This window comes from Piliocolobus tephrosceles, chromosome 7 (genome assembly GCF_002776525.5).
Source record: "Piliocolobus tephrosceles isolate RC106 chromosome 7, ASM277652v3, whole genome shotgun sequence".
NCBI classification, from domain to species: Eukaryota; Metazoa; Chordata; class Mammalia; order Primates; family Cercopithecidae; genus Piliocolobus; species Piliocolobus tephrosceles.
The window spans coordinates 128,552,222-128,577,212 of NC_045440.1; the positions used below are offsets into that span (position 1 = coordinate 128,552,222).

Consider the following 24,991-nt stretch of genomic DNA (forward strand, 5'->3'; position numbering starts at 1 on the left):
AATTAATCTGATGATATTCTGATGACAAGGAAAGGTATAAGCTCCAATCAGGCCTCTGTCGTAAGCCGCCTGACAAGTAACAGGAATGAGGTTCACAGCTGACTGGTCACAGCACAAGGAAAGGAAATCCACCCCCACTCTCCTTCTGGTCCAGGACCCTAAGGGTTAAGATCAACGAGAGTTGGCCATCACTGTTTCCTAGAGCGGCCCTAGCAAAGCCGCCAGGGGAGATGGGGGTAACTTCCTGTTTCTGCCTTCCGGGTTTGAGAGTTTAGGACCCTGGGTTGGGGGGTTCAGAGGGAGAGGGGGCGCCTTCCTCCTGGACTGCTGGGGGTGCAGGGCGCCTTGGGTGTAGCACCCAGAACAGTGAGTTCCTTCTTGGGGGGAAGGGAGCCGAGGGTTGCGGGCTAGAGGAGTGGAAACAGCTCCGTCCAGGCTGCAGTGGACGTCCGGAGAGAGATCCTGCTGCTGCCAGGGGCGAAGGCCCAGCATCTCCCATCGGCGGGCCACGGTCATCCTTGTCCGCGGGGCCCCTTAAGGGGGATCTTATCGGCCGGAGACCGTTTGGTATCCTGAAACTTCAGGCCCCAGCGTCTCCAACTTGTCCCTGCCATTGGTTCTTAAAACTAGGCGTCAGGCAGTGCATTTTCTTTGAAGGATTTCTGATCAAAGCACGGCCCCACTCTGATCAGCTAGCTAGTAGCTCTGTAACAGTGAAAACACTCCTTCCCCGTGGAGAGACATCTGAATGGCAGCCCTTTATGGCCTTGCATTTGCCACCGTTTTGCTGAGCCACTGTTCCGGGGGCTGCTTTGCTGCCAAATTTAATAGTATTTTAGTAGGGAAAATGGCGGGTGGGAGGGTGATAATGTGTTACCCAGACTCAAGCTTATTTTGTAAATACTTTGATAACAATCTGTAAACTTAGGACAGCAAAATATGTAACTCCATTCGAACAACTCCACCCCCTTCCTTTTTTTGCATTCAGGTGTATGGTTTTTTCCCTCCCCTCACTCAAACCCTGGGGATATTAGTAATGTAGACTAGTTTCACGTTTCTCTAGGACAAATCCCTACTTGCTGAGTGTACTTACGGAATGTCGACTCACTTTGTTACAAGGTTTAGGAATGTAGATCTGTTTTCTAAAACGCCAGTCAATATATTCTAAAATAAAGGGACTCTTTGAGGATTATTTGTAGTTTGGCATTATGCCCAGCTCTGCTTCCCATTCTAGTTTATGATAATAGGTAAGAGGGTGAAAAAGGTCAGCATCCAAACAGACTTGGAGCTCAATCCTGCTCTACCACTTTCTAGGTGACCTTAGGAAAGTTTCTTAATACCTTTTAAACTCATCCTGTAAAATGCTGGTAGTTGTTCATACACCTCAGAGGGCTATTGTAAGAATTAAATGACAAATGTGTGGAAATTATTTCATTCACTACCTGGCGCATAATAGGCAGCAATGGGAAAAATACAATATAAATACAGATACTGTTTTTTGTTTTTAAAATGTGTGCTTTTGTATATCCTTTTATGTCCTTATTTTTCTCCCAAATAATGATATTCTTTATATTCTGAAATGGATGCCAGAAGTCCATACGTCACTGCCTTCCTGTGGTAGATCACATCATTTTCTTCTTTTTCTTATTTTTTGTTGTTGAGACGGAATCTTGCTCTGTCGCCCAGGCTGGAGTCGTGCAGTGACACGATCTCGGCTCACTGCAACCTCCGCCTCCTGGGTTCGAGCAGTTCTCCTGCCTCAGCCCCGTGAGTAGCTGGGACTACAGGCGCGTGCCACCACGCCTGGCTAATTTTTTGTAGTTTTAGTAGAGAACGGCGTTTCACCGCATAGCCAGGATGGAACATTTTCTAGTCCCTTAAAATAGGTTAGTGATTGTTGGCTCCAGAAGACAAAGTTTAGGCTGAAATGGGTATTGTGAATATGATAGACTTAGGAACTAAGTGCAAGGAGGAAGAGGTCCTCTTGAGGCTCCTTTTTATATTGCAGGGTTATTGGCTATAATTATTCCACCTCTGCTTTGTCCTAATTTCTCTTTACTGGTTATGTAAATCCTAACTTTCCTTTGAAATTGACTTCAAAGGTTTCCTTCTGTCAAGACCAAGTTATTCTTTTGAAACTAAACAGCGTGCTTTTTTTTCTTTAGCTGCTGCTTACGCCTGCATATTGATTCCTTGAAGTCTTTATAAAAGTTTTATTATTGGTGTCTTTTAAAAAAAATACTTTGTTTTTTAAATTAAAAGTGTTTCTAAGCTATGCGTGGACAATGAGGATTAGTATTCTGTCTTTGAAGCTTGATCCTCAAACCTTTAATGTGAAGATTTACTTTTTTTTTATTATTATACTCTAAGTTCTAGGGTACATGTGCACAACGTGCAGGTTTGTTACATATGTATACTTGTGCCATGTTGGTGTGCTGCACCCATTAACTCGTCATTTACATTAGGTATATCTCTTAATGCTATCCCTCCCCCCCTCCATAATAGGACCCGGTATGTGATGATCCCCTTCCTGTATCTAAGTGATCTCATTGTTCAATTCCCACCTGTAAGTGAGAACATGCAGTGTTTGGTTTTCTGTTCTTGCGATAGTTTGCTGAGAATGATGGAGGGCATCCATGTCCCTACAAAGGACACGAACTCATCCTTTTTTATGGCTGCATAGTATTCCATGGTGTATATGTGCCACATGTTCTTAATCCAGTCTGTCACTGATGGACATTTGGATTGATTCCAAGTTTTTGCTATTGTGAATAGTACTGCAATAAACATACATGTGCATGTGTCTTTATAGCAGCATGACTTACAATCCTTTGGGTATATCCCCAGTAATCAGATGGCTGGGTCAAATGGTATTTCTAGTTCTAGATCCTTGAGGAATCACCACACTGTTCCACAATGGTTGAACTAGTTTACAGTCCCACCAACAGTGTAAAAGTGTTCCTATTTCTCCACATCCTCTCCAGCACCTGTTGTTTCCTGATTTTTTAATGATTGCCATTCTAACTGGTGTGAGATGGTATCTCATTGTGGTTTTGATTTGCATTTCTCTGATGGCGAGTGATGATGAGCATTTTTTCATGTGTCTGTTGGCTGTATGAATGTCTTCTTTTGAGAAGTGTCTGTTCATATCCTTTGCCCACTTTTTGATGGGGTTGTTTTTTTCTTGTAAATTTGATTGAGTTCTTTATAGGTTCTGGATATTAGCCCTTTGTCAGATGAGTAGATTGCAAAAATTTTCTCCCATCCTGTAGGTTGCCTGTTCACTGTGATGGTTGTTTCTTTTGCTGTGCAGAAGCTCTTTAGTTTAGTTAGACCCCATTTGTCAATTTTGGCTTTTGTTGCCATTGCTTTTGGTGTTTTAGACATGAAGTCCTTGCCCATTCCTATGTCCTGAATGGTATTACCTAGGTTTTCTTCTAGGGTTTTTATGGTTTTGGGTTTAACATTTAAGTCTCTAATCCATCTTGAATTAATTTTTATATAAGCAGTAAGGAAAGGATCCAGTTTCAGCTTTCTACTTACGGCTAGCCAATTTTCCCAGCACCATTTATTAAATAGGGAATCCTTTCCCCATTTCTTGTTTCTCTCAGGTTTGTCAAAGATCAGATGGCTGTAGATGTGTGGTATTATTTCTGAGGGCTCTGTTCTGTTCCATTGGTCTGTATCTCTGTTTTGGTACCAATACCATGTTGTTTTGGTTACTGTAGCCTTGTAATATAGTTTGAAGTCAGGTAGCGTGATGCCTCCAGCTTTGTTCTTTTGGCTTACAATTGTCTTGGCAATGCGGGGTCTTTTTTGGTTCCATATGAACGTTAAAGCAGTTTTTTCCAATTCTGTGAAGAAAGTCCTTGGTAGCTTAATGGGGATGGCATTGAATCTATAAATTACCTTGGGCAGTATGGCCATTTTCACAATATTGATTCTTCCTATTCATGAGCATGGTATGTTCTTCCATTTGTTTGTGTCCTCTTTTATTTCACTGAGCAGTGGTTTGTAGTTCTCCTTGAAGAGGTCGTTTACATCCCTTGTAAGTTGGATTCCTAGGTATTTTATTCTTTTTGTAGCAATTGTGAATGGGAGTTCATTCATGATTTGGCTCTCTGTCTGTTACTGGTGTATAAGAATGCTTGTGATTTCTGCACATTGATTTTGTATCCCGAGACTTTGCTGAAGTTGCTTATCAGCTTAAGGAGATTTTGGGCTGAGATGATGGGGTTTTCTAAATATACAATCATGTCATCTGAAAACAGGGATAATTTGACTTTCTTCTTTTCCTAACTGAATACCCTTGATTTCTTTCTCTTGCCTGATTGCCCTAGCCAGAACTTCCAACACTATGTTGAATAGGATTGGTGAGAGAGGGCATCCCTGTCTTGTGCCAGTTTTCAAAGAGAATGCTTCCAGTTTTTGCCCATTCAGTATGATATTGGCTGTGGGTTTGTCATAAATAGCTCTTATTATTTTGAGATACGTTCCATCAATACCGAATTTATCGAGAGTTTTTAGCATGAAGGGCTTTTGAATTTTGTCAAAGGCCTTTTCTGCATCTGTTGAGATAATCATGTGATTTTTGTCTTTGGTTCTGTTTATATGCTGGATTACATTTATTGATTTGCGTATGTTGAACCAGCCTTGCATCCCAGGGATGAAGCCCACTTGATCATGGTGGATAAGCTTTTTGATGTGCTGCTGGATTCGGTTTGCCAGTATTTTATTGAGGATTTTTGCACCGATATTCATCAGGGATATTGGTCTAAAATTCTCTTTTTTTGTTGTATCTCTGCCAGGCTTTGGTATCAGGATGATGTTGGCCTCGTAAAATGAGTTAGGGAGGATTCCCTCTTTTTCTATTGATTGGAATAGTTTCAGAAGGAATGGTACCAGCTCCTCCTTGTACCTCTGGTAGAATTTGGCTGTGAATCCGTCTGGTCCTGGACTTTTTTTGGTTGGTAGGCTATTAATTGTTGCCTCGAGTTCAGAGCCTTCTATTGGTCTATTCAGGGATTCAACTTCTTCCTGGTTTAGTCTTGGGAGACTGTAAGTGTCCAGGAAATTATTCATTTCTTCTAGGTTTTCTAGTTTATTTGTGTAGAGGTGTTTATAGTATTCTTTGATGGTAGTTTGTATTTCTGTGGGGTCGGTGGTGATATCCCCTTTATCATTTTTTATTGCATCTATTTGATTCTTCTGTCTTTTCTTCTTTATTAGTCTTGCTAGTGGTCTATCAATTTTGTTGATCTTTTCAAAAATCCAGCTCCTGGATTCATTGATTTTTTGGAGGGATTTTTGTGTCTCTATCTCCTTCAGTTCTGCTCTGATGTTAGTTATTTCTTGCCTTCTGCTAGCTTTTGAATGTGTTTGCTCTTGCTTCTCTAGTTCTTTTAATTTTGATGTTAGGGTGTCAACTTTAGATCTTTCCTGCCTTCTCTTTTGGGTATTTAGTGCTATAAATTTCCCTCTACACACTGTTTTAAATGTGTACCAGAGATTCTGGTATGTTGTACCTTTGTTCTCATTGGTTTCAAAGAACATCTTTATTTCTGCCTTCATTTCGTTATGTACTTAGTAGTCATTCAGGAGCAGGTTGTTCAGTTTCCATGTAGTTGAGCGGTTTTGATTGAGTTTCTTAGTCCTGAGTTCTAATTTGATTGCACTGTGGTCTGACAGACAGTTTGTTATAATTTCTGTTCTTTTACATTTGCTGAGGAGTGCTTTACTTCCAAGTATGTGGTCAATTTTGGAATAAATGTGATGTGGTGCTGAGAAGAATGTATATTCTCTTGATTTGAGGTGGAGAGTTCTGTAGATGTCTATTAGATCTGCTTGGTGCAGAGATGAGTTCAATTCCTGGATATCCTTATTAACTTTCTGTCTCATTGATCTGTCTAATGTTGACAGTGGGGTGTTAAAGTCTCCCATTATTATTGTATGGGAGTCTAAGTCTCTTTGTAAGACTCTAAAAGGACTTTCTTTATGAATCTGGGTGCTCCTGTATTGGGTGCATATATATTTAGGATGGTTAGCTCTTCCTGATGAATTGATCCCTTTACCATTATGTAATGGCCTTCTTTGTCTCTTTTGATCTTTGATGGTTTAAAGTCTGTTTTATCAGAGACTAGGATTGCAAGCCCTGCTTTTTTTTTTTGTTTTCCATTTTCTTGGTAGATCTTCCTCCATCCCTTTATTTTGAGCCTATGTGTGTCTCTGCATGTGAGATGGGTGTCCTGAATACAGCAAACTGATGGGTCTTCACTCTTTATCCAATTTGCCAGTCCATGTCTTTTAATTGGACCATTTAGTCCATTTACATTTAAGGTTAATATTGTTATGTGTGAACTTGATCCTGTCATTATGATATTAGCTGGTTATTTTGCTCACTAGTTGATGCAGTTTCTTCCTACCATCGATGGACTTTACATTTTGACATGTTTTTGCAATGGCTGGTACCTGTTGTTCCTTTCCATGTTTAGTGCTTCCTTCAGGATCTCTTGTAGGGCAGGCCTGGTGGTGACAAAATCTCTAAGCATTTGCTTGTCTGTAAAGGATTTTATTTCTCCTTCACTTATGAAACTTAGTTTGGCTGGATATGAAATTCTGGGTTGAAAATTATTTTCTTTAAGAATGTTGAATATTGGCCCCCACTCTCTTCTGGCTTGGGGAGTTTCTTCCGAGAGATCTGCTGTTAGTCTGATGGGCTTCCCTTTGTGTGTAACCCGACCTTTCTCTCTGGCTGCCCTTAACATTTTTTCCTTCATTTCAACTTCGGTGAATCTGACAATTATGTGTCTTGGGGTTGCTCTTCTTGAAGAGTATCTTTGTGGCATTCTCTGTCTTTCCTGAATTTGAATGTTAGCTTGCCTTACTAGGTTGGGGAAGTTCTCCTGGATGATATCTTGCAGAGTGTTTTCCAACTTGGTTCCATTTTCCCTGTCACTTTCAGGCATACCAGTCAGACGTAGATTTGGTCTTTTCACATAATCCCATATTTCGTAGAGGCTTTGTTCATTTCTTTTTACTCTTTTTTCTCTACACTTCTCTTCTCACTTCATTCATTTGATCTTCAGTTGCTGATACTCTTTCTTCCAGTTGATCGAGTCGGTTACTGAAGCTTGTGCACTTGTCACGTAGTTCTCGTGTTATGGTTTTCATCTCTATCAGTTCTTTTAAGGTCTTCTCTGCATTGATTGTTCTAGTTATCCATTCATCCTTTCTTTTTTCAAGGTTTTTAGTTTCTTTGCGCTGGTTACGTAGTTCCTCCTTTAGCTCTGAGAAGTTTGATTGACTGAAGTCTTCTTATCTCAGCTTGTCAAAGTCATTCTCTGTCCAGCTTTGTTCCGTTGCTGGCGATGAGCTGCGTTCCTTTGGAGGGGGAGATGCGCTCTGATTTTTTGAATTTCCAGCTTGCTTGCACTGCTTTTTCCCCATCTTTGTGGTTTTTCTCTGCCTTTGGTCTTTGATGATGGTGACGTACTGATGGGGTTTTGGTGTGGGTGTCCTTTCTGTTTGTTAGTTTTCCTTCTAACAGTCAGGACCCTCAGCTGTAGGTCTGTTGGAGTTTGCTTGAGGTCCACTCCAGACCCTGTTTGCCTGGGTATCAGCAGCAGAGGCTGAAGATAGAATATTGCTGAACAGCAAGTGCTGCTGTCTGATTCTTGCTCTGGAAGCTTTGTCTCAGGGGTGTACCCCGCCGTGTGAGGTGTGAGGTGTCGGTCTGCACCTAGTGGGGGATGTCTCCCAGTTAGGCTACTCAGGGGTCAGGGACCCACTTGAGCAGGCAGTCTGTCCATTCTCAGATCTCAACCTCCATGCTGGCAGATCCACTGCTCTCTTCAATGCAGTCAGACAGGGGCATTTACCTCTGCTGAGGTTTCTGCTGCTTTTTGTTTAGCTATGCCCTGTCCCCAGTGGAGGAGACTACAGAGGCAGGCCGGCCTCCTTGAGCTGCTGTGGGTTCCACCCAATTTGCGCTTCCCAGCAGCTTTGTTTACCTACTTAAGCCTCAGCAATGGCGGACGCCCCTCCCCCAGTGTCGCTGTTGCCTTGCAGTTAGATCTCAGACTGCTGTGCTAGCAATGAGGGAGGTTCTGTGGGCGTGGGACCCTCTGGGCCAGGTGTGGGATATAATTTCCTGGTGTGCCATTTGCTAAGACCCTTGGTAAAGTGCAATATTAAGGTGGGAGTTACCTGATTTTCCAGGTGTTGCGTGTCTCAATTTCCTTTGGCTAGGAAAAGGAATTTCCTTCCCCCTTGCAGTTCCCAGGTGAGGTGATGCCTCACCCTGCTTTAGCTCTCACTGGTCGGGCTGCACCCACGGACCAGTACCAACTGTCCGGCACTCCCCAGTGAGATGAACCTGGTACCTCAGTTGAAAATGCAGAAATCACCCATCTTCCGTGTCACTCATGCTGGGAGCTGGAGGCTGGAGCTGTTCCTATTCAGGCATCTTGGGCATGCCCCCCCGAAGATTTACGTTTTTGCATTGTTATTTCAGGGTTAACCCTTAATTCTAAACACTTGGATCTGAGATAAGATTTTCTAAAAGGGCTGCTAAGAGTTGTGTTTCTTATTTTCAGTATGGTTCATGGAACATTCTGTGCCTCCTATTGTGTCGGAATGGTTGGGAAGGAAGGAGGAAGCATAAACTTTAACATATACCTCCAAACGTAATTTATTTCCTTCCACAGGGTTTCTGATCTCTAACTTGGCTGTGATCATTGTGATGGAGCAAGAAAAAAAACTGTTGGTCTCAGATTCTAACAGCTTTATGGAGAGGGAGAGTTTGAAAAGCCCCTTCACAGGTGAGGGATCAAGACGATGGTCTGAATCCTTAGGAAATTTGATGTAGAAAGAACAGGACACTAGAATGAGACAAACCTTAATTTAATTCCTTGTTCTGTCACTTATAAGCTGTGTTAATTATTTCAGCCTCATTGTTCTCATCTTTAAGAAAATGAATAATACCAATTTCACATATATTTTAGAAGTATTGAAATACCCCATCCAAAGCTACTGTTCTTAATAAATGGTGGCTATTGTTATTTCTATAGCATTTGCTCAGATTTTAGCAAAGCTATTGTCTAGTTTTTACCTGAGATGGTATCCTGTTCAATTTCACTCCTATTCACATCAATACTGTTTTTTCTTTTAAGTCTTCTAGAACAGCATTTAATGCATTTGTTTTTAGATTGATGTTCCCTTTGCCAATAATGTTTCAAATAATGCATTAGTGTAGTTGCTAAGTACAAAAAAATCCACCTGCTTCTGGTAAACAGAGGAAAAGAAGTGAAACTGTCTTTAAAAACTTTTTTATATGAAATATTTATGAGGTTTTACAGTGTTATTTCCTCTCTTCTACTGCAGTTTAGAATTTACTTCTCTGGCAGAGGTGCAGAATATGGTTAGAATATTTGTTTATTCTTGCAGGAGATGAAAGTATGAATAATTTGGAAACTGTTCACCACAATAATCCTAAAGCAGATAAACTTAAAGAGAAACCTTCAGAATGGTCTAAACGACATAGACCACAACATTATAAGCATGAGGATGCAAAAGAAATGCCACTGACATGGGTTCAAGATGAGATTTGGTGTCATGATTCCTGTGAGAATGATGGCAAGTCAGAGAATTGGGGAAATTTTATAGCTAAAGAGGAGGAAAAACCCAGTCACCAGGAATGGGACCCAGGAGAACATACCAATGCCTGTGTGCAGCAGAATTCATCCTTTGTAGACAGACCCTACAAATGTTCCGAATGTTGGAAAAGCTTCAGTAATAGTTCTCATTTGCGTACTCACCAGAGGACCCACTCAGGGGAAAAGCCTTATAAATGCTCTGAGTGTGCAAAATGCTTTTGTAACAGTTCTCATCTGATTCAGCATCTAAGAATGCACACAGGAGAGAAGCCCTACCAGTGTGGTGAATGTGGGAAAAGCTTCAGCAATACCTCCCATCTTATTATCCATGAGAGAACTCACACGGGAGAGAAACCCTATAAATGTCCTGAGTGTGGGAAGAGATTCAGCAGCAGCTCTCACCTTATTCAGCATCACAGATCACATACAGGTGAAAAACCATATGAATGTTCTGTCTGTGGAAAAGGCTTCAGTCATAGCTATGTCCTAATAGAACATCAGAGGACTCACACTGGAGAAAAACCTTATAAGTGCCCTGATTGTGGGAAGAGTTTTAGTCAGAGTTCCAGCCTCATTCGCCACCAGCGGACACACACAGGTGAGAAGCCCTACAAATGTCTCGAGTGTGGAAAAAGCTTTGGTTGTAATTCTACTCTAATAAAACATCAGCGAATACATACAGGAGAAAAGCCTTATCAATGTCCAGAATGTGGGAAGAATTTTAGTCGTAGTTCAAACCTTATTACACACCAGAAAATGCACACAGGAGAGAAATCCTATGAAAGTTCTGAATATGAAGAAAGTTTGAGTCACAACTGCAATGTGATAGAAGAATGCAGAATGCAGTTAGGAGAAAAACCATATAGATGTTGTGAATGTGGGAAGAGTTTTGGCCTTAGCTCCCATCTCATTAGACATCAGAGAACACATACAGGAGAAAAGCCTTACAGATGTTCTGAGTGCTGGAAAACTTTCAGTCAGAGTTCCACCCTGGTGATTCACCAAAGGACACATACAGGAGAGAAACCTTATAAATGTCCTGATTGTGGTGAATGCTTCAGTCAGAGCTTTAACCTTATCAGGCACCAGAGGACCCACATAGGGGAAAAACCTTACAAATGTACCAGCTGTGAGAAGTGCTTCAGCAGAAGTGCCTACCTCAGTCAGCATCGGAAAATTCACATAGAAAAGCCTTTTGAGTCTCCTGACGTTGGGGATTTTCCTCGTGAATGGACTTGGAAAAGCTGTTCAGGGGAAGTGCCCCTCATCCCTTCATTTTCAGTATCAAATTCATCTTCCTGAGTCCCAAAGCCTGGTGATGGTTTTTTCTTCCTTGTCGGACCACGACAACGTAGGTATTCTGTGATTGTTGTGCTATAAAGTTTCTTTGATGTGTTTGTTAAAACATTTGGAAAAAGTCAACCTCCCAGTTTAAAGGATGGGAAGACCCCAATCACCAGGTTATTGGATCTGTCCAGTGAGGGATTCATCCACCAAGGATGAAGAAAGGAGGACTTTAAAAAATTTAAGGTAAGATAGTAATAGCTTCAAAATAAATGTACAGAGTAATCCTGAGAGTAAACAAAGGAACCGTGAGAACCTGAAGCTAGAATTGCTATTGAATTACTTTTTCTCTTCCCTTACTGGGTAGCGATACATCATTACCAGCCACAGGGGTTTACCCAGATAAAGGGTATTTTTGAGCAAATAATGTGATTTCCTGGCTATTTTGTTGGGGCTTAAGAAGGAAAAGATTTTTTTTTCAAATGCATTTTTAGTCACTAAAAATAAACTATTGTAGCATCTAGAACTATACTGTCCAATACCATAGCCTCTAGCCATATGTAGCTATTTGTATTAAGATTAATTGAAATTTTAAATCCAGTTCCTCAGTCACACTAGCCACTTTCTAAGTGTTCAGTAGCTCTATGTGACCAGCAGCTGCTGTATTGGATATTATAGAAGGTTCTTTCATTCAAGATCATCATTCTTGACAGACCCATAAATATTTCCTATAAAGACTGTAGAAATGTGTTCTGGAGGGTTTGCTCTCCAAAAGGAATTGTAACATAGAGTAGAACTGGGATAGAGTATTGAAGACACTGGGTTTAGAGATTGGATATTTTAATGATTGTGTGTTCTAATTCATGTGCTGCCGACTGAGTTATCTAGTGATATGACCTCACTGTCTTGACCAAAGCCAGAATAGAAGGCAGGATTCCTGAATTCTGTCTTACAATTTTTAATGAAGAGCCTCTTCCCCAAGTTATCCCATTATGTAATTCTTGGTCAGCTCAAGAACTTGGTTCTTTTTCTAGTAATTAACTCACTAATTCTGAGCCAGTGTCCAAGGACAGTTTGCCATTAAGGAGTAGTGAGACTTCTTAGCTTCAGTACTGACAGTTTTCTTTTGCCTCTTGACATAATTGGTATATGGATCTGATAACTGAGGCCCCATCTTCCCTACTTATTCCTATGGGAATGATGCTTTGGAAATTATTAGATATATCCTATTCCCTTCCTCCCATTTTATTTCCTACTAGTGCAAAAGGTAGACAAGTAGGAAGGTTAGGACTCCTGAGTTGCCCATGATTTCATCTAATTTTTTGGATTCAGAATATATTTTATGAATGATATGCATGAATGTGAAGCCAGAATGGGTCAGTTGTAGCTGCTGCAAAGGTCTGTAGCTGATGGTCATTTAATTGCATAGGGATTATTTTATCTTTCATGATTGTGGTGCACTTGATACTGGCAGGGTATTTGTGTGTTTTTGTATTGTTATTTGATTACAAAAATAAAGCAAAAACTAACAAATAAAGGTATTGAAGAATTTGGGGGAAATTTTCTGCTTTCAAAAAAGAGGGAAAACATTAGGCATTATTGGCCTTTTATTTTTATCTTTTTCTTATTCATTAATTTTTTTTTTTTTGAGACGGAGTCTCACTCTCTTGCCCAGGCTGGAGTGCAGTGGCGTGATCTTGGCTCACTGCAAGCTCCACCTCCCGGGTTCATGCCATTCTCCTGCCTCAGCCTCCTGAGTAGCTGGGACTACAGGCACCTGCCACCACGCCTGGCTAATTTTTTGTATTTTTAGTAGAGACGGGGTTTCACCGTATTAGCCAGGATGGTCTCGATCTCCTGACCCCGTGATCCACCCACCTTGGCCTCCCAAAGTGCTGGGATTACAGGTGTGAGCCACCGCACCCGGCCCTTATTCATTAATTTTTTTTAAGAGAGAAGGTCTCACACTCTCAACCAGACTGTAGTGCAACGGCACCATCATAGCTGACTGCAGCCTCAAACTCCTGGGCTCAAGGGATCCTCCCATCTCAGCCTCCTGAGTAGCTAGGACTACAGTGCACGCCACTGCAGTCAGCTAATTTTAAAATTTTTGTAGAGACAGGGTCTTGCTATGTTGCCCAGGCTGTTGTTGAACTTCTGGCTTCATGCAGTTCTCCTCCCTCAGCCTCCCAAGTTGCTGAGATTACAGGTGTGAACCACCACACCCGGCCCATTATTGGCTTTTATGTGACCTCACCTGAGTATTTTTCTGTCTTTGTATGTTATCTGGTATTGCCCAAATTTTCTTAAATTGTAATATTTCAGGACAAGTTTTTATAGTAACTAATAGTTTGATTAATGCTTGATAACTAAGGAGTTATCAACTTAGGAGTTTGCTGATAAACTTAGGAGTTTGCTGTTGAGGCTGAAATTCAGTTACAAGGCAGCAGTGGTTGGGGTGATACAAAATCAATCACATGCTCTGTGGCAGGTAGCCACTCTGAGCCTCAGTTCCCTCATCTGTAAAACAGAAATAATGCCTGCCTTACAGGGTTACCATAAACATTAAATGAATGTTTGCAAATCATATAGCACAGTGCTTAAACATAGCAGGGTATCAATAAATGGTAATTACTTGCTGCTGTTATTATTAATTGAAACAAACTGAAAAAAAAAAGTTATCCACATGTTTTGAAAGTAGAAGTAGTAGTACAGCCCCAAACTTATCTTACTTGTAGATTCTTTATGATCAACTTCAGGAATTTTAACGGATAAAATATTGGAAAAGCACAGGACTATATTGTTTGCAGACTGTCTAAAACACTTTTATTTTATTCACCTTGTAATCAGCTATAACAAAAAAACAGGAAATTTTACTAAATTTTCTTTTTATTCATGAAACAAAGAATTTGGTTTAAACTGGGAAAGAACAAAATCGCAAGTTCAATTTAAGTTAATTTGCATCTGAAGAGATTAATAACAGGTACAATTTATGTCCTGTCACCATCACCTATACAATGTACTATGATGGCTGGTAATATATAAAATCTATTTCACAAACCTTGATGTCTACTGGAATAAAGATGTTCACATCTTAGATGGGTTAAGATGGGTTCCATTAGTAGAACAATTTGGCAAAAATCCTTGTCTCTTTGGATTGAAAATGAGGAAAACAAAAAAGAGATATGTACCTTATGATGGAGAACATAACATAGTCAAACATAATATGTGATGCTTTTATCTCAGTTTCATTAATCAGCAAGTAGGCTCTTTGTTTAGCTCCACGAGAAAGAAATTCTATATTCTCTATTTTTCTTGCTAGCATAAAGGACTCAGCATGTGAATAAAGAAAGCACTCTTTATTTACAAGTGATTTATTTCATAGTTTCTTTTTAATTAAATAGAAGACACCTATAATGTATATTTTTCCTACTCAAAGAAGGAGCTCATATATATTTTCCATGCCATAGCATAGGGACAGCCATGTCAATGCATGTACTCACAACTATAGGAGGGAACTCACTCCCTAACTGCTGTACAGCCTACCAAAGGGCATGTAAGCATAAGTCTCTGTAGTAATTAAGGTAAAGTCTTAACTCCCATCATCCCAAGTCATCCAAGTTGGGTCTACCAAATGGGCCTTCTCCTTAGTGCTGTAGAAGTTTCTTCACTGATGGTGAGAGGTAGTGGAGTACAGCGGTACTGTGACTATTACCCTTTATGCATTAATCTGACACATTGATCTCAGCCAGTCTCATTTTCTGAAATCATGGTGTTTTAGTCTCTTTAGTGTTGCCATAACAGAATACCTGAGCTGGGTAATTTATAAAGAAAAGAGGTTTTATTTGGCTCATGATTCTGATGGCTAGAAAGTCAAAGAGCATGGGGCCAACATCTGCTTGCTTCTGGTGAGGGCTTCTGTGCTGTGTCATAACATGGCAGAAGGTCAAGGGTGAAGATAGCACATGCAAAGGGGCAGGACATGAGAGTTGCAATCACTCCATAACAGCTCACTCTCAGAAACTAACCCTGTCTCATGTGAGTGGTCTCCCGTGAGAGAGAAAGGTCACTCGCTGACAAGAATTGTACAAGAATTGGCAGCACGCTGCCTATAAGAGCAGAGGGAGCCTCCATGACACAGATGCCTCCCATTAGGCCCCACTTCTTAAAGGTTCCACCTCCCAACATTGCTACACTGAGAATTAAGGTCCCAACATGAGTTTTGGTGGGGACACTCAAATCATAGCATTTGGTAACAGTAAAACTGTCATTACAGTAGTCCCCCCTTATCCAAGGTTTTGCTTTCTGGGGTTTTAGTTACCTTTGATCAACCATGGTGTGAAAATATTACATCACTACTCTTGCTCTTTGGGGCCTTTATTAAGTAAGGTAAGGATGATTTGAAGATAAGCATTGTGATACCATAACAGTAGATGTGATAACTGAGATGGCTACTAAGTGATTTATAGCAATCCAGGCCGGAAATAGTGGGATAGTGAGACATTTTGTCTTGCTACTCAGAACAGCAGGCAGTTTAAAACTTTGAAATTATTTCTGGAGTTTTCCATTTACATCGCAATACCTACATCATTTATTTCATTTCATGTCATCATGAAGCCACTGTACTCTTTCATCATCACCTCAAGAAGAAAGGTGAGTACAGTACAGTAAGATATTTTGAGAGAGACCAAATTCACATAACTTTATTACAGTATATTATAATTGTTCTATTAGTTATTAATCTTACTGTACCTCATTTGTAAATTAAAATGTATCATATTTAATTTATGTGATAAAATTAAACTTTGTCATACATAAACTTTATGTATGGAAAAAACTTAGTACGTATAGGGTTCAGTACTGTCCTTGGTTTCAGGCATCTATCGGAAGTCTTGGAATGTGTCCCCAGCAGATAAGGGGGACTACTATGCTTTTTAAAATTCTGTATTTGATTTTATGTATTTATTTCTTCTTTCAAGCAGTATAACCTTTCATTCAACAAAAATTTACTTGATGCCTAACATGTGTTTAGCAGAGGTCGTGTGACAGTGGGAGAGGCAAATGTGAGGACAATCCAGTTGTAGGAAAACACGCAGCTTTTTGGTTGGCTACTTTCTCCTTGGCAGCTCTGGAACTACACTTACTCTGCTGAATCCTTAATCTTCAGACTTAACAGATAATCTGAAAAGCTAGAGATAACAATAGATTAAAGTGGGTTATGTTTGCTCTGTGAAAATGCAAGCTCTGTGAAGTTTGACACAGTGCTTTGCACATAATCATGCTTAATAGTTACTGGGTGGGTGTCATATGCTTATGTGTTTTATGCTAATGTCTAAGAGTACACCCTTCCAGGATATGGATCCATTTTTGTGACTGAATGGATCCAGTTTTGTAACCCTTAAGCCCAACACAGAGCCTGGCATATGAAGTGTTTATGGGTTTTGGTTGAGGGGTTTTCACCAGTGAATAAAGTCTGCGGGATTAGATTGTATAATCCCAGTGTCTCCTTGGGCTGATTTGTAAATGAAAGTTGCTATGATAGGAGGCTGGGTGTATCCTCACACTAACCTTAGAGGACATTTAAAAAGTGTCCTGGCTGGGCACAATGGCGCATGTCTGTAATCCCAACACTTTGGGAGGCTGAGGCAGGCGGATCACTTGAGGTCAGGAGTTCAAGACCAACCTGGCCAACATGGTGAAACTCCATCTGTTCTAAAATTAATAATAAAAAAATTAGCCAGGTGTGGTGGTGTGTGCCTGTAGTACCAGCTACTCGGGAGGCTGAGGCAGGAGAATTGCTTGAACCCAGGAGGCGGAGGTTGCAGTGAGCCAAGATCGCATTACTTCACTCCAGCCTGGGTGACAGAGCAAGACCTTTCTCAAAAATAAATAAATAAATAAATAAATAAATAAATAAATAAATAAGTAAATAAATAAATAAATAAATAAATAAAATAAAATGTGTCCTGATAATTCACTACCCTGAGCTTCAGATTGGACTCCATAGGACAAGTTTAAAACTTGTTTCAAATTTAAATTTCAGTCGCTTTCTAGCTTTGTATTTTGTACTTACCTTCCTTGTAGATTTGGTGAGCAGTGAATGAGGTGAACTTGGTATATCGTAGGTGTTAAGGAAATACTATTTTCCTTTTCTCTCCACCCTCATTTGCTCATAATTTTGCCAGAGATAGACTTTAGGGACAGGAATGTTGAATCATTTGTTGGATTGATTATTTCTAGGTTTCTAAAATGGAGACATTAATAACGCTTAGCTCATGGGTTTATTGTGAGGATCAGTGAGATGATGTATGTAGTGTGCTCAGTATTCCTGATACTTAGTCATCACTCAGTATTAACTGTTACTACCATTGTTATCATCAAAGGTGGCTCTAGACCAGCATGGGTCTTTGGATCATCTTTGAAGTTAGCCTCAGAGATATGACTGTCCCCCGAGGCCACTAAAATAGTGCAATCTTTTTATTATTATTTACGCCATGAGTAGGAAGGGACATGAATAAGAATATGGGGACATGAATAATAGCAAGCTGTTCAGGAGGCTGATAATGTAACACATCATTTTTATAATATGGCAGCCAGTTGAGCAACGGCTGCATTTTCTGTTTAAAAATTATCCCCAGCTGGGTGTGGTGGCTCATGCTTATAATCCCAGCACTTTGTGGGATGCAGAGGTGGGAAGATCACTTGAGTCCAGGAGGTGGAGACCATCCTGGGCAACATAGTGGGACCCTGTCTCTACAGAAATTAAACTTAAAAAAAATACCCTACCTGTCACTCCTCTATCTCTTTTATTTCTATTTTGTTCTCTTTTACCTCTTTCTGGCCCTAACCCCTGCCTCATCCATCCATATGCCAACCCAAATTTAAGATTTTTACTTTTTAAAATACAGGGTCTTGTTCTGTCATCCAGGCTGGAGTGCAGTGGTGCGATCATGGCCCACTGTAACCTTGAACTCCTGGGCTCAAATGAGCTTTTTCCACCCCTTTAATTTGTTCCCCATCCTTGCCTCTCATCAGCCTCCCCCCACCCCTGCTATGAGGTTGGAATCAAGTCAAAGCTGAGGATGGCACAAGTGCTGGGGTTAGTTATAGGGATACAGATGGAAACAGAATGCCAGGCAATCATGGCACAGTGCGCCTGTAGCCGCTTCCCAGCTTGTGGGTGCTTCCAAGCTTCCAGGGGGCTTGTGGGCACTAAGACAGCCAGGTTTCTGATGTCACATTGCTTGACTCTGGTAAACTCAGTACATATTCTATAATTTGACAGGTTGAGGGATGGAATGAAAGCTTGATTGAAAAATGAACATTATTAATTTTGAGCCTTACTAAGTCATGGATAAATGTTCCCATTAAGAACATATTAGTTGGTTAGACTGATAGATACAGGTGAAAGATTTTCCCCCTTAACATTGCTTTTTTCTGATAATTAAAGTAATACTTGCTAATTGTAAAATATACAAAGAAGTATAAATTAGGATATACATTTAAGTAGGAAGACCAGAATTAAAGTGACCCATAATCATTTTTTCCAGAGACTACTTACCTTGAAAATGCTGAGGTCTTTCCCAGTAACCTCTTTTCTAAGCATATATATGAATAAATACTTAAAATTGGATTATACGGTGTGTCTGTGTGTGGGGTGGGGGGTACATGTAGCATTGTGTCTTTTTTTTCTTAATATTACATCATTTGTCATTTTTTACTTGTTTTAAAATGGTTAGGCTTTTAGTGGCTTCATAATATACTGAATGGTTGTGTCAAAACAATTTAATTGTTTTAATGTAGGACATTTATATTGTTTCTACTTGTTTGTTATTAAAAATAAAATAACACTGGCCAGGCACAGTGGCTCATGCTTGCAATCCCAGCACTTTGGTAGGCTAAGGCGAGTGGATCACCTGAGGTCAGGAGTTCGAGACCGGCCTGGCCAACATGGTGAAACCCCATCTCTACTAAAAATACAAAAATTAGCTGGGTGTGGTGGTGTGTGCACCTGTAATCCCAGCTACTCAGGAGGCTGAGGCAGGAGAATCGCTTGACCCTGGGAGGCGGAGGTCACAGTGAGCCAAGATCATGCCACTGCACTCCAGCCTGGGGACTCCGTCTAAAAAACAAAACAAAACAACAACAACAAAACCACTGCTGTGCTGGGCACCATGGCTCACACTTGTAATCCCAGCACTTTTGGAATCTGAGGCGGGAGGATTACTTGAGGTCAGGAGTTCAAGACCATCCTGGGCCACGTAGTGAGCCCCTATCTCTACAAAACATTTTTTAAAAATGAGCTGGGCATGGTGCTATGGCTGTGGTTCCAGCTGCTCAGGAGGCTGAGGTGGGTGGATGGCTTGAGCCTAGGAGGTCCAGCCTGCAGTGAGCCATGATTATGCCACGGCACTCCAACCTGAGCAACAGTGAGACCCTGTCTCAAAAAAGTAAAAATAAAAATACTGTGAACTGGCTGTTTTTAGCTGCTGTTCTGTTTTGGTATTGTGGTTGTGATTGTTTGGTCTTTTATGCTTTTTTTAAAAAAATGCAAATCTTAGAGTACATGTCTAATTATTTCCTTAGCATAAATTTCTAAAAGTGAGATCACTGAATCAATGGGCGTAAATGATTTTAAAGGCATTTTGTTTAATTGCTCTCCAGAAATTATATCCGTTTAAAGTGTCCTGGTGGAAGAATTTTCTTAAACACCTTTTTTTGGGGACGGAGAAGAACAAATAATATGTAAATAGATAATATATTATTATAATTCAAGGCCAACACATTAATATGATGAAAACCTTCTCTTGAGATTTTTTGTTTTGTTTTGTTTCTGAGACAGGGTCTTGCTCTGTTGCCTAGGTTGTACAGTAGTAGACTGGTGTAGTCATGGCTGTCTGCAGTCTTGACCTCCCAGGCTCAAGCAATCCTTCCACTTCAGCCTCCCAATTAGCTAGGACTACAGGCACACCACCTTGCCCTACTTTTTTTTTTTTTTAAACTTTTATTTTGTAGAGATGGGGTCTTGTATGTTGCCCAAGCTGGTTTTGAACTCCTGGCTCAAGTGATCCTCCTGCCTTGGCCTCCCAAAGTGCTGGGATTATAGGCATGAGCCACTGCACCTTGCCTGAGATGGTTTTTATAAGATAATCTTGTTCCTTCTCTCCTGGTCATAGGATCAACTGAGATTCACCTTGGGTTGAATCATTTTAAGAATTACTTTGACTTTTCCTTTTGCTGCCCTAGGCATAATTTCAAGGGACATCATCAAGAGCTGCTTTAAGAACTAGGGAAATAAGATGAGGTTTTGGTACCAGAAGTACTTCCAGAGGAACAGAATTTTAAGGGTGGATTTTCGTAATTGGTTTTGGGGTTTCTAGAATTGGCTCTTTAATCTGATTAGAGCTAAAAATGCTAAAGACTCTCTACTTCTAATAGTACAGACAGCACTGATAGTCCATGGCTGAGTTGTTTATAGAGATATGCAAAATAATATGCATGTGACACTCCTAATTCACCACTTATAAGAAGCAATGCACTTGGTGATTCCGTACATGATACTTTAGGACGTTTGTGGAAAATCACGAAACATAATGACATTCGTTGGTTGCTAATAATATTGCTGGACAAAGTAATGAAAGAAAAGGATGAGCTCAGGGATTTGAATTCTCAGCTCCAGGTATACATAAATAGTCTAGAAACTTCTAAGTGTTCCCTGAAGGAGAATCTTCTCCCCAGTAGCCTTTGGGTTGAAATTACTGAAAACCAAACGCAAGCCCTGATCATGCAACTAGCTTACCTACAAAGAAAGGTGCACTCAGCCTCACAGGGTGTTTACTGTTAAAGTGAGGGCATTTATTGGGAAAGAATGGGAATAATTGGATTCCAAGGTGGCAGGGTCCAAGTGGCAAAACTCAACTGCCAAAGGCAAGGTGGACATAGCTACCATAATGAACAAATAGCAGAGGCAATCCAACAATCAGAATAATCTGACTCATGTAGACATTTGGCTTTGGCTGATTAATCTTCATGTTCCTAGAAGTGAAATAGATGGGAAGCTTACTACATTCTTACTTGATCTGTATAAGCAGAAAACTTCCAGGTCAAGTAAACAAAAGCGTAACTCAAATATTAAAAACAGATAATCATGGCCGCTCAATTTCCAGACTTGAGCCAGTTTATAGACCCAGAAACCCTTGAATAAAGGGTACACTACCCTTCATTTGGGTATTCTACCAAATATACTGTTTATGCCTCCGACCTTTTACTAGGGTAACTGTGCATTGGGGAAAGAGAAATAATTACAACTTTCAGGGAACTACTGACATCTGGCTCTGAACTGACATTGATTCCAGGAGACCCCAAATATGGTGGCCCTCCAGTCAGAGTAGCAGCTTATAGAGGGCAGGTGATCAGTGGAGTTTTAGCTCAGGTTTGATTTACAGTGGGTCCAGTGAGTCCCCAAACCATCCTGTGGTCACTTCCCCAGTTCCAGAACGCATAGTTGGAATAGACATACTTAGCATACTGAGCAGAATTTCCACATTGGTTGCCTTACCTGTGGAGTGAGGGATATTATGATGGGAAAGGCCGAGTGGAAGCCATTAGAGCTGCGTCTACCTGGGAAAATAGTAAATCAAAAATATCACATCTGTGGAGGGATTTCAGAGATTAGTGCCACCATGAAGGACTTGAAAGATGCAGAGGTGGTGGTTCCCCGCCCATTCTTATTCAACTCTCTGCCCTGTGTAGAAGACAGATGGATCTTGGGGAATACAGCAGATTACTGTAAGCTTAATCAAGTGGTGACTCCAATTGCAGCTGCTGTACCAGATGTGGTTTCATTGCTTGAGCAAATGAACACATCCCTTGGTACCTGGTATATAGCTACTGATCTGGGAAATGCATTTTTCTGCATACCTGTCCATAAGGGCCAGCAAAACACCTTCACTATCCTGCCTCAGGTGTATATCAAGTCTCCAGCTCTATGTCATAATTTAGTTTACAGAGATCTTGATTGCCTTTCCCTTCCACAAGATATCACACTGCACTGGTCCATTACATTGATGACATTAAGCTGATTGTACCTACTGAGTAAGAAGTAGTAACCACTCTGGACTTACTGGTAAGACATTTGTGTGTCAGAGGGTAGGATATGAATCCAACTAAAATTCAGGGGCCTTCTACCTCAGTGAAATTTCTAGGGGTCCAGTAGTGTGGGGCCTGTCGAGATATCCCTTCTAAGGTGAAGGACAAGTTCTTGCATCTGGCCCCTTCTATAAACAGGAAACAATGCCTAGTGGGCCTATTTGGATTTTGGAAGGAACATGTTCCTCACTTGGGTGTGTTGCTTTGACCCATTTACTGAGTGATTAGAAAAGCGCAGGGGCTGCAACAGATCCTGGCTATTACGCAAGCTGCATTGCCACTTGGGCCATATGATCCAGCTGATTCAATGGTACTTAAGATGTCAGTGGCTGATAGGGATGCTGTTTGGAGCCTTTGGCAGGACCCCATCGGTGAATCACAGTGGAGGCCTTTAGGATTTTGAAGCAAGGCCCTGCTATCATCCACAGATAACTATCCTCCTTTTGAAAGATAGCTCTTGGCCTGCTACTGGACCTTAGTAGAAACTAAATGCTTGATCATGGGCCACCAAGTTACCATGTGACCTGAACTGCCTATCATGAATGGGGTGTTATCTAACCCACCAAGCCATAAAGTTGGGTGTGTACAGCAGCACTCCATCATCAAATGGAAGTGGGGTATTGATCAGCCTGAGCAGGTCCTAAAGGCAAAGGAGATTCCATGAGGAAGGGACCCAAATGCCTATGTTTCCTGCTGCTACACTCTCTCTCTTCTCTCTCCCAGCCTGCACCTTTGGCCTCATGGGAATGACCCTATGATCAGTTGACAGAGGAAGAGAAGACTAGGGCCTAGTTTTCAGATGGTTCTTCATATATGCAAGTACCACCTGAAAGTGGACAGCTACAGCACTGCAGCCCCTTTCTAGAACATCCCTGAAGGAAGGTAGTGAAGGGAAATCCTCCTGTGAACAGAATTTCAGGCAGTGTACCTCATTGTGCACTTTGCTTGGAAGGAGAAATGGCCAGATGTGTGATGACATGCTGATTCATGGGCTATAGCCAATAGTTTGAATGGTCAAGAACTTGGAAGGAACATGACTAGAAAACTGGTGATAAAGGAATTTGGGGAAGAGGTTTGTGGATGGACCTCTCTGAATGAGCAAAAGATGTGATGATATTTGTGTGCCATATGAATGCTCACCAAAGGATGACCACCTCAGCAGAGGAGAATTTTAATAATCAAGTGAATAGAATGGCCTGTTCTGTGGATACCAGTAGGCCTCTTTCCGTAGCCACCCCTATCATTGCCCAATGGGCTCATAAGCAAAATGGCCATGGTGGCAGGGATAGTGTTTATGCATGGACTCAGCAACATGGACCCCCACTTACCAAGGCCAACCTGGCTACAGCCACTCCTGAGTGTCCATTCTGCCAGTAAGAGACCAACATTGAGCTCCTAATATGGCACCATTCCCCAGGGTGATCAGTTATCTGGTGGCAGGTTGATTACAATGGACTGCTTCCATCACGGAAGGGGCAGTCATATGTCTTTACTGGAATAGACACTTACTCTAGATATGGATTTGTCTTCATTCATGCAAGGCTTCTGCCAAAACTCCAACCATGGACTTACCGAATGCCTTATTCACCATCATGTTATTACACACAGCATTTGCTTCTGACCAAGGAACTCACTTCACAGCCAAACAAGTGTGGCTGTGGGCGCATGCTCATAGAATTCATTGGTTTTACCTTGTTTCCCATCATCCTGAAGCAGCTGCCTTGATAGAATGGCAGAATCACCTTCTGAAGTCACAATTACAGTGCTAGCTAGGTGACAGTAGTTTGCAAGACTGGAACAAGGTTCTTTAGAAGGCCGTATATGCTGTGAATCTGCATCCAATATATTATACTGTTTCTCCCATGGCCAGGACTCATGAGTTGAGCAACAATGGGTGAAAATGGGAGTGGCACCACTCACCATTGCTCCTAGTGACCCACTAGCAAAATGTTTGTTTTCTGTTCCAATGACATGTTCTGCTGGCCTAGAGGCATTAGTTCCAGAGGGAGGAATACTTTTACCAGCCGACACAACGATTTCACTGAATTGAAAGTTTAAAACTGCCACCTGGCCAACTTGGACTCCACATAGGCTAAGAAAGGAGTTATGATGTTGGATGAGGTGACTGATCTGCACTACCAAGGGTGAAATTGTACTATTACTCCACAATGGAGGTAAGGAAGAGTTTGTCTGAAATACAGGAAGTCCCTTAGTTTTACCATGCCTTATGATTAAGGTCAATGGGAAACTATTATACAATAACTGAATCCAGGCAGGACTACGAATGGCCCAGACCCTTTAGGAATGAAGGCTTGTGTCACCCCACCAGGTAGAGAACCACAACAAGCTGAGGTTCTTGCTGAAGTTGAAGGCAAACGGAATACAGCATATACAATAGAATAAAGTAGTTATAAAAACTGGCTATACCCACATGACCAGTTAACAGAACTGAGGACTGTAATTGTCATGACTGTTTCCTCCCTATTTTGTTAAGAATACCTTCATGCATAGATACATACATCTTACACAGATATTTGTTTTCTTTCCTTTCATTTAGCATTAACATAAAATTTATTGACTTTTAGTATTTAATTAAGTATTGTTAATTTTACATCACAGTATTCAAGTTATGGGATATCAGGAGAAGAGTAAACATCACTAAAGAAGTTCACTTTCTCTTCTGGGGATGGGATTTGTGTGTTTTTGGTTGTACACAGGATAGTTGTATCATGGTAGGTGGAATTATGACATTTTTATTGTCTTTATTTGGAGATGAATTATGGTTTAAGGAGATGTGTATGGGTGATAGCTTAACAAGGGGTGGACTTGTGATGGTTAATTTTAGGTGTCAACTTGACTGGATTGAGGGATGCCTAGATGGCTAGGGAAACATTATGTCTGGATGT

General features: G+C 40.9%; 1 protein-coding gene across 3 annotated transcripts in view; it reads left to right on the forward strand.

Moving 5' to 3' along the window:
* Positions 1-227: 227 nt before the first annotated feature.
* The window catches only part of ZNF572 (zinc finger protein 572), a 31,484-nt gene continuing 6,720 nt past the window's right edge, over positions 228-24,991 (forward strand). The window contains exons 1-3 of one of the 3 annotated variants that reach the window (XM_023224145.1): positions 228-236; positions 8,706-8,819; positions 9,445-12,474. In XM_023224145.1, the coding sequence (XP_023079913.1) occupies positions 8,741-8,819; positions 9,445-10,955 (1,590 nt within the window). In that variant the 5' untranslated portion in view covers positions 228-236; positions 8,706-8,740 and the 3' untranslated portion in view covers positions 10,956-12,474. The other 2 variants (XM_023224137.2, XR_002734136.3) reach the window with 2 other exon arrangements.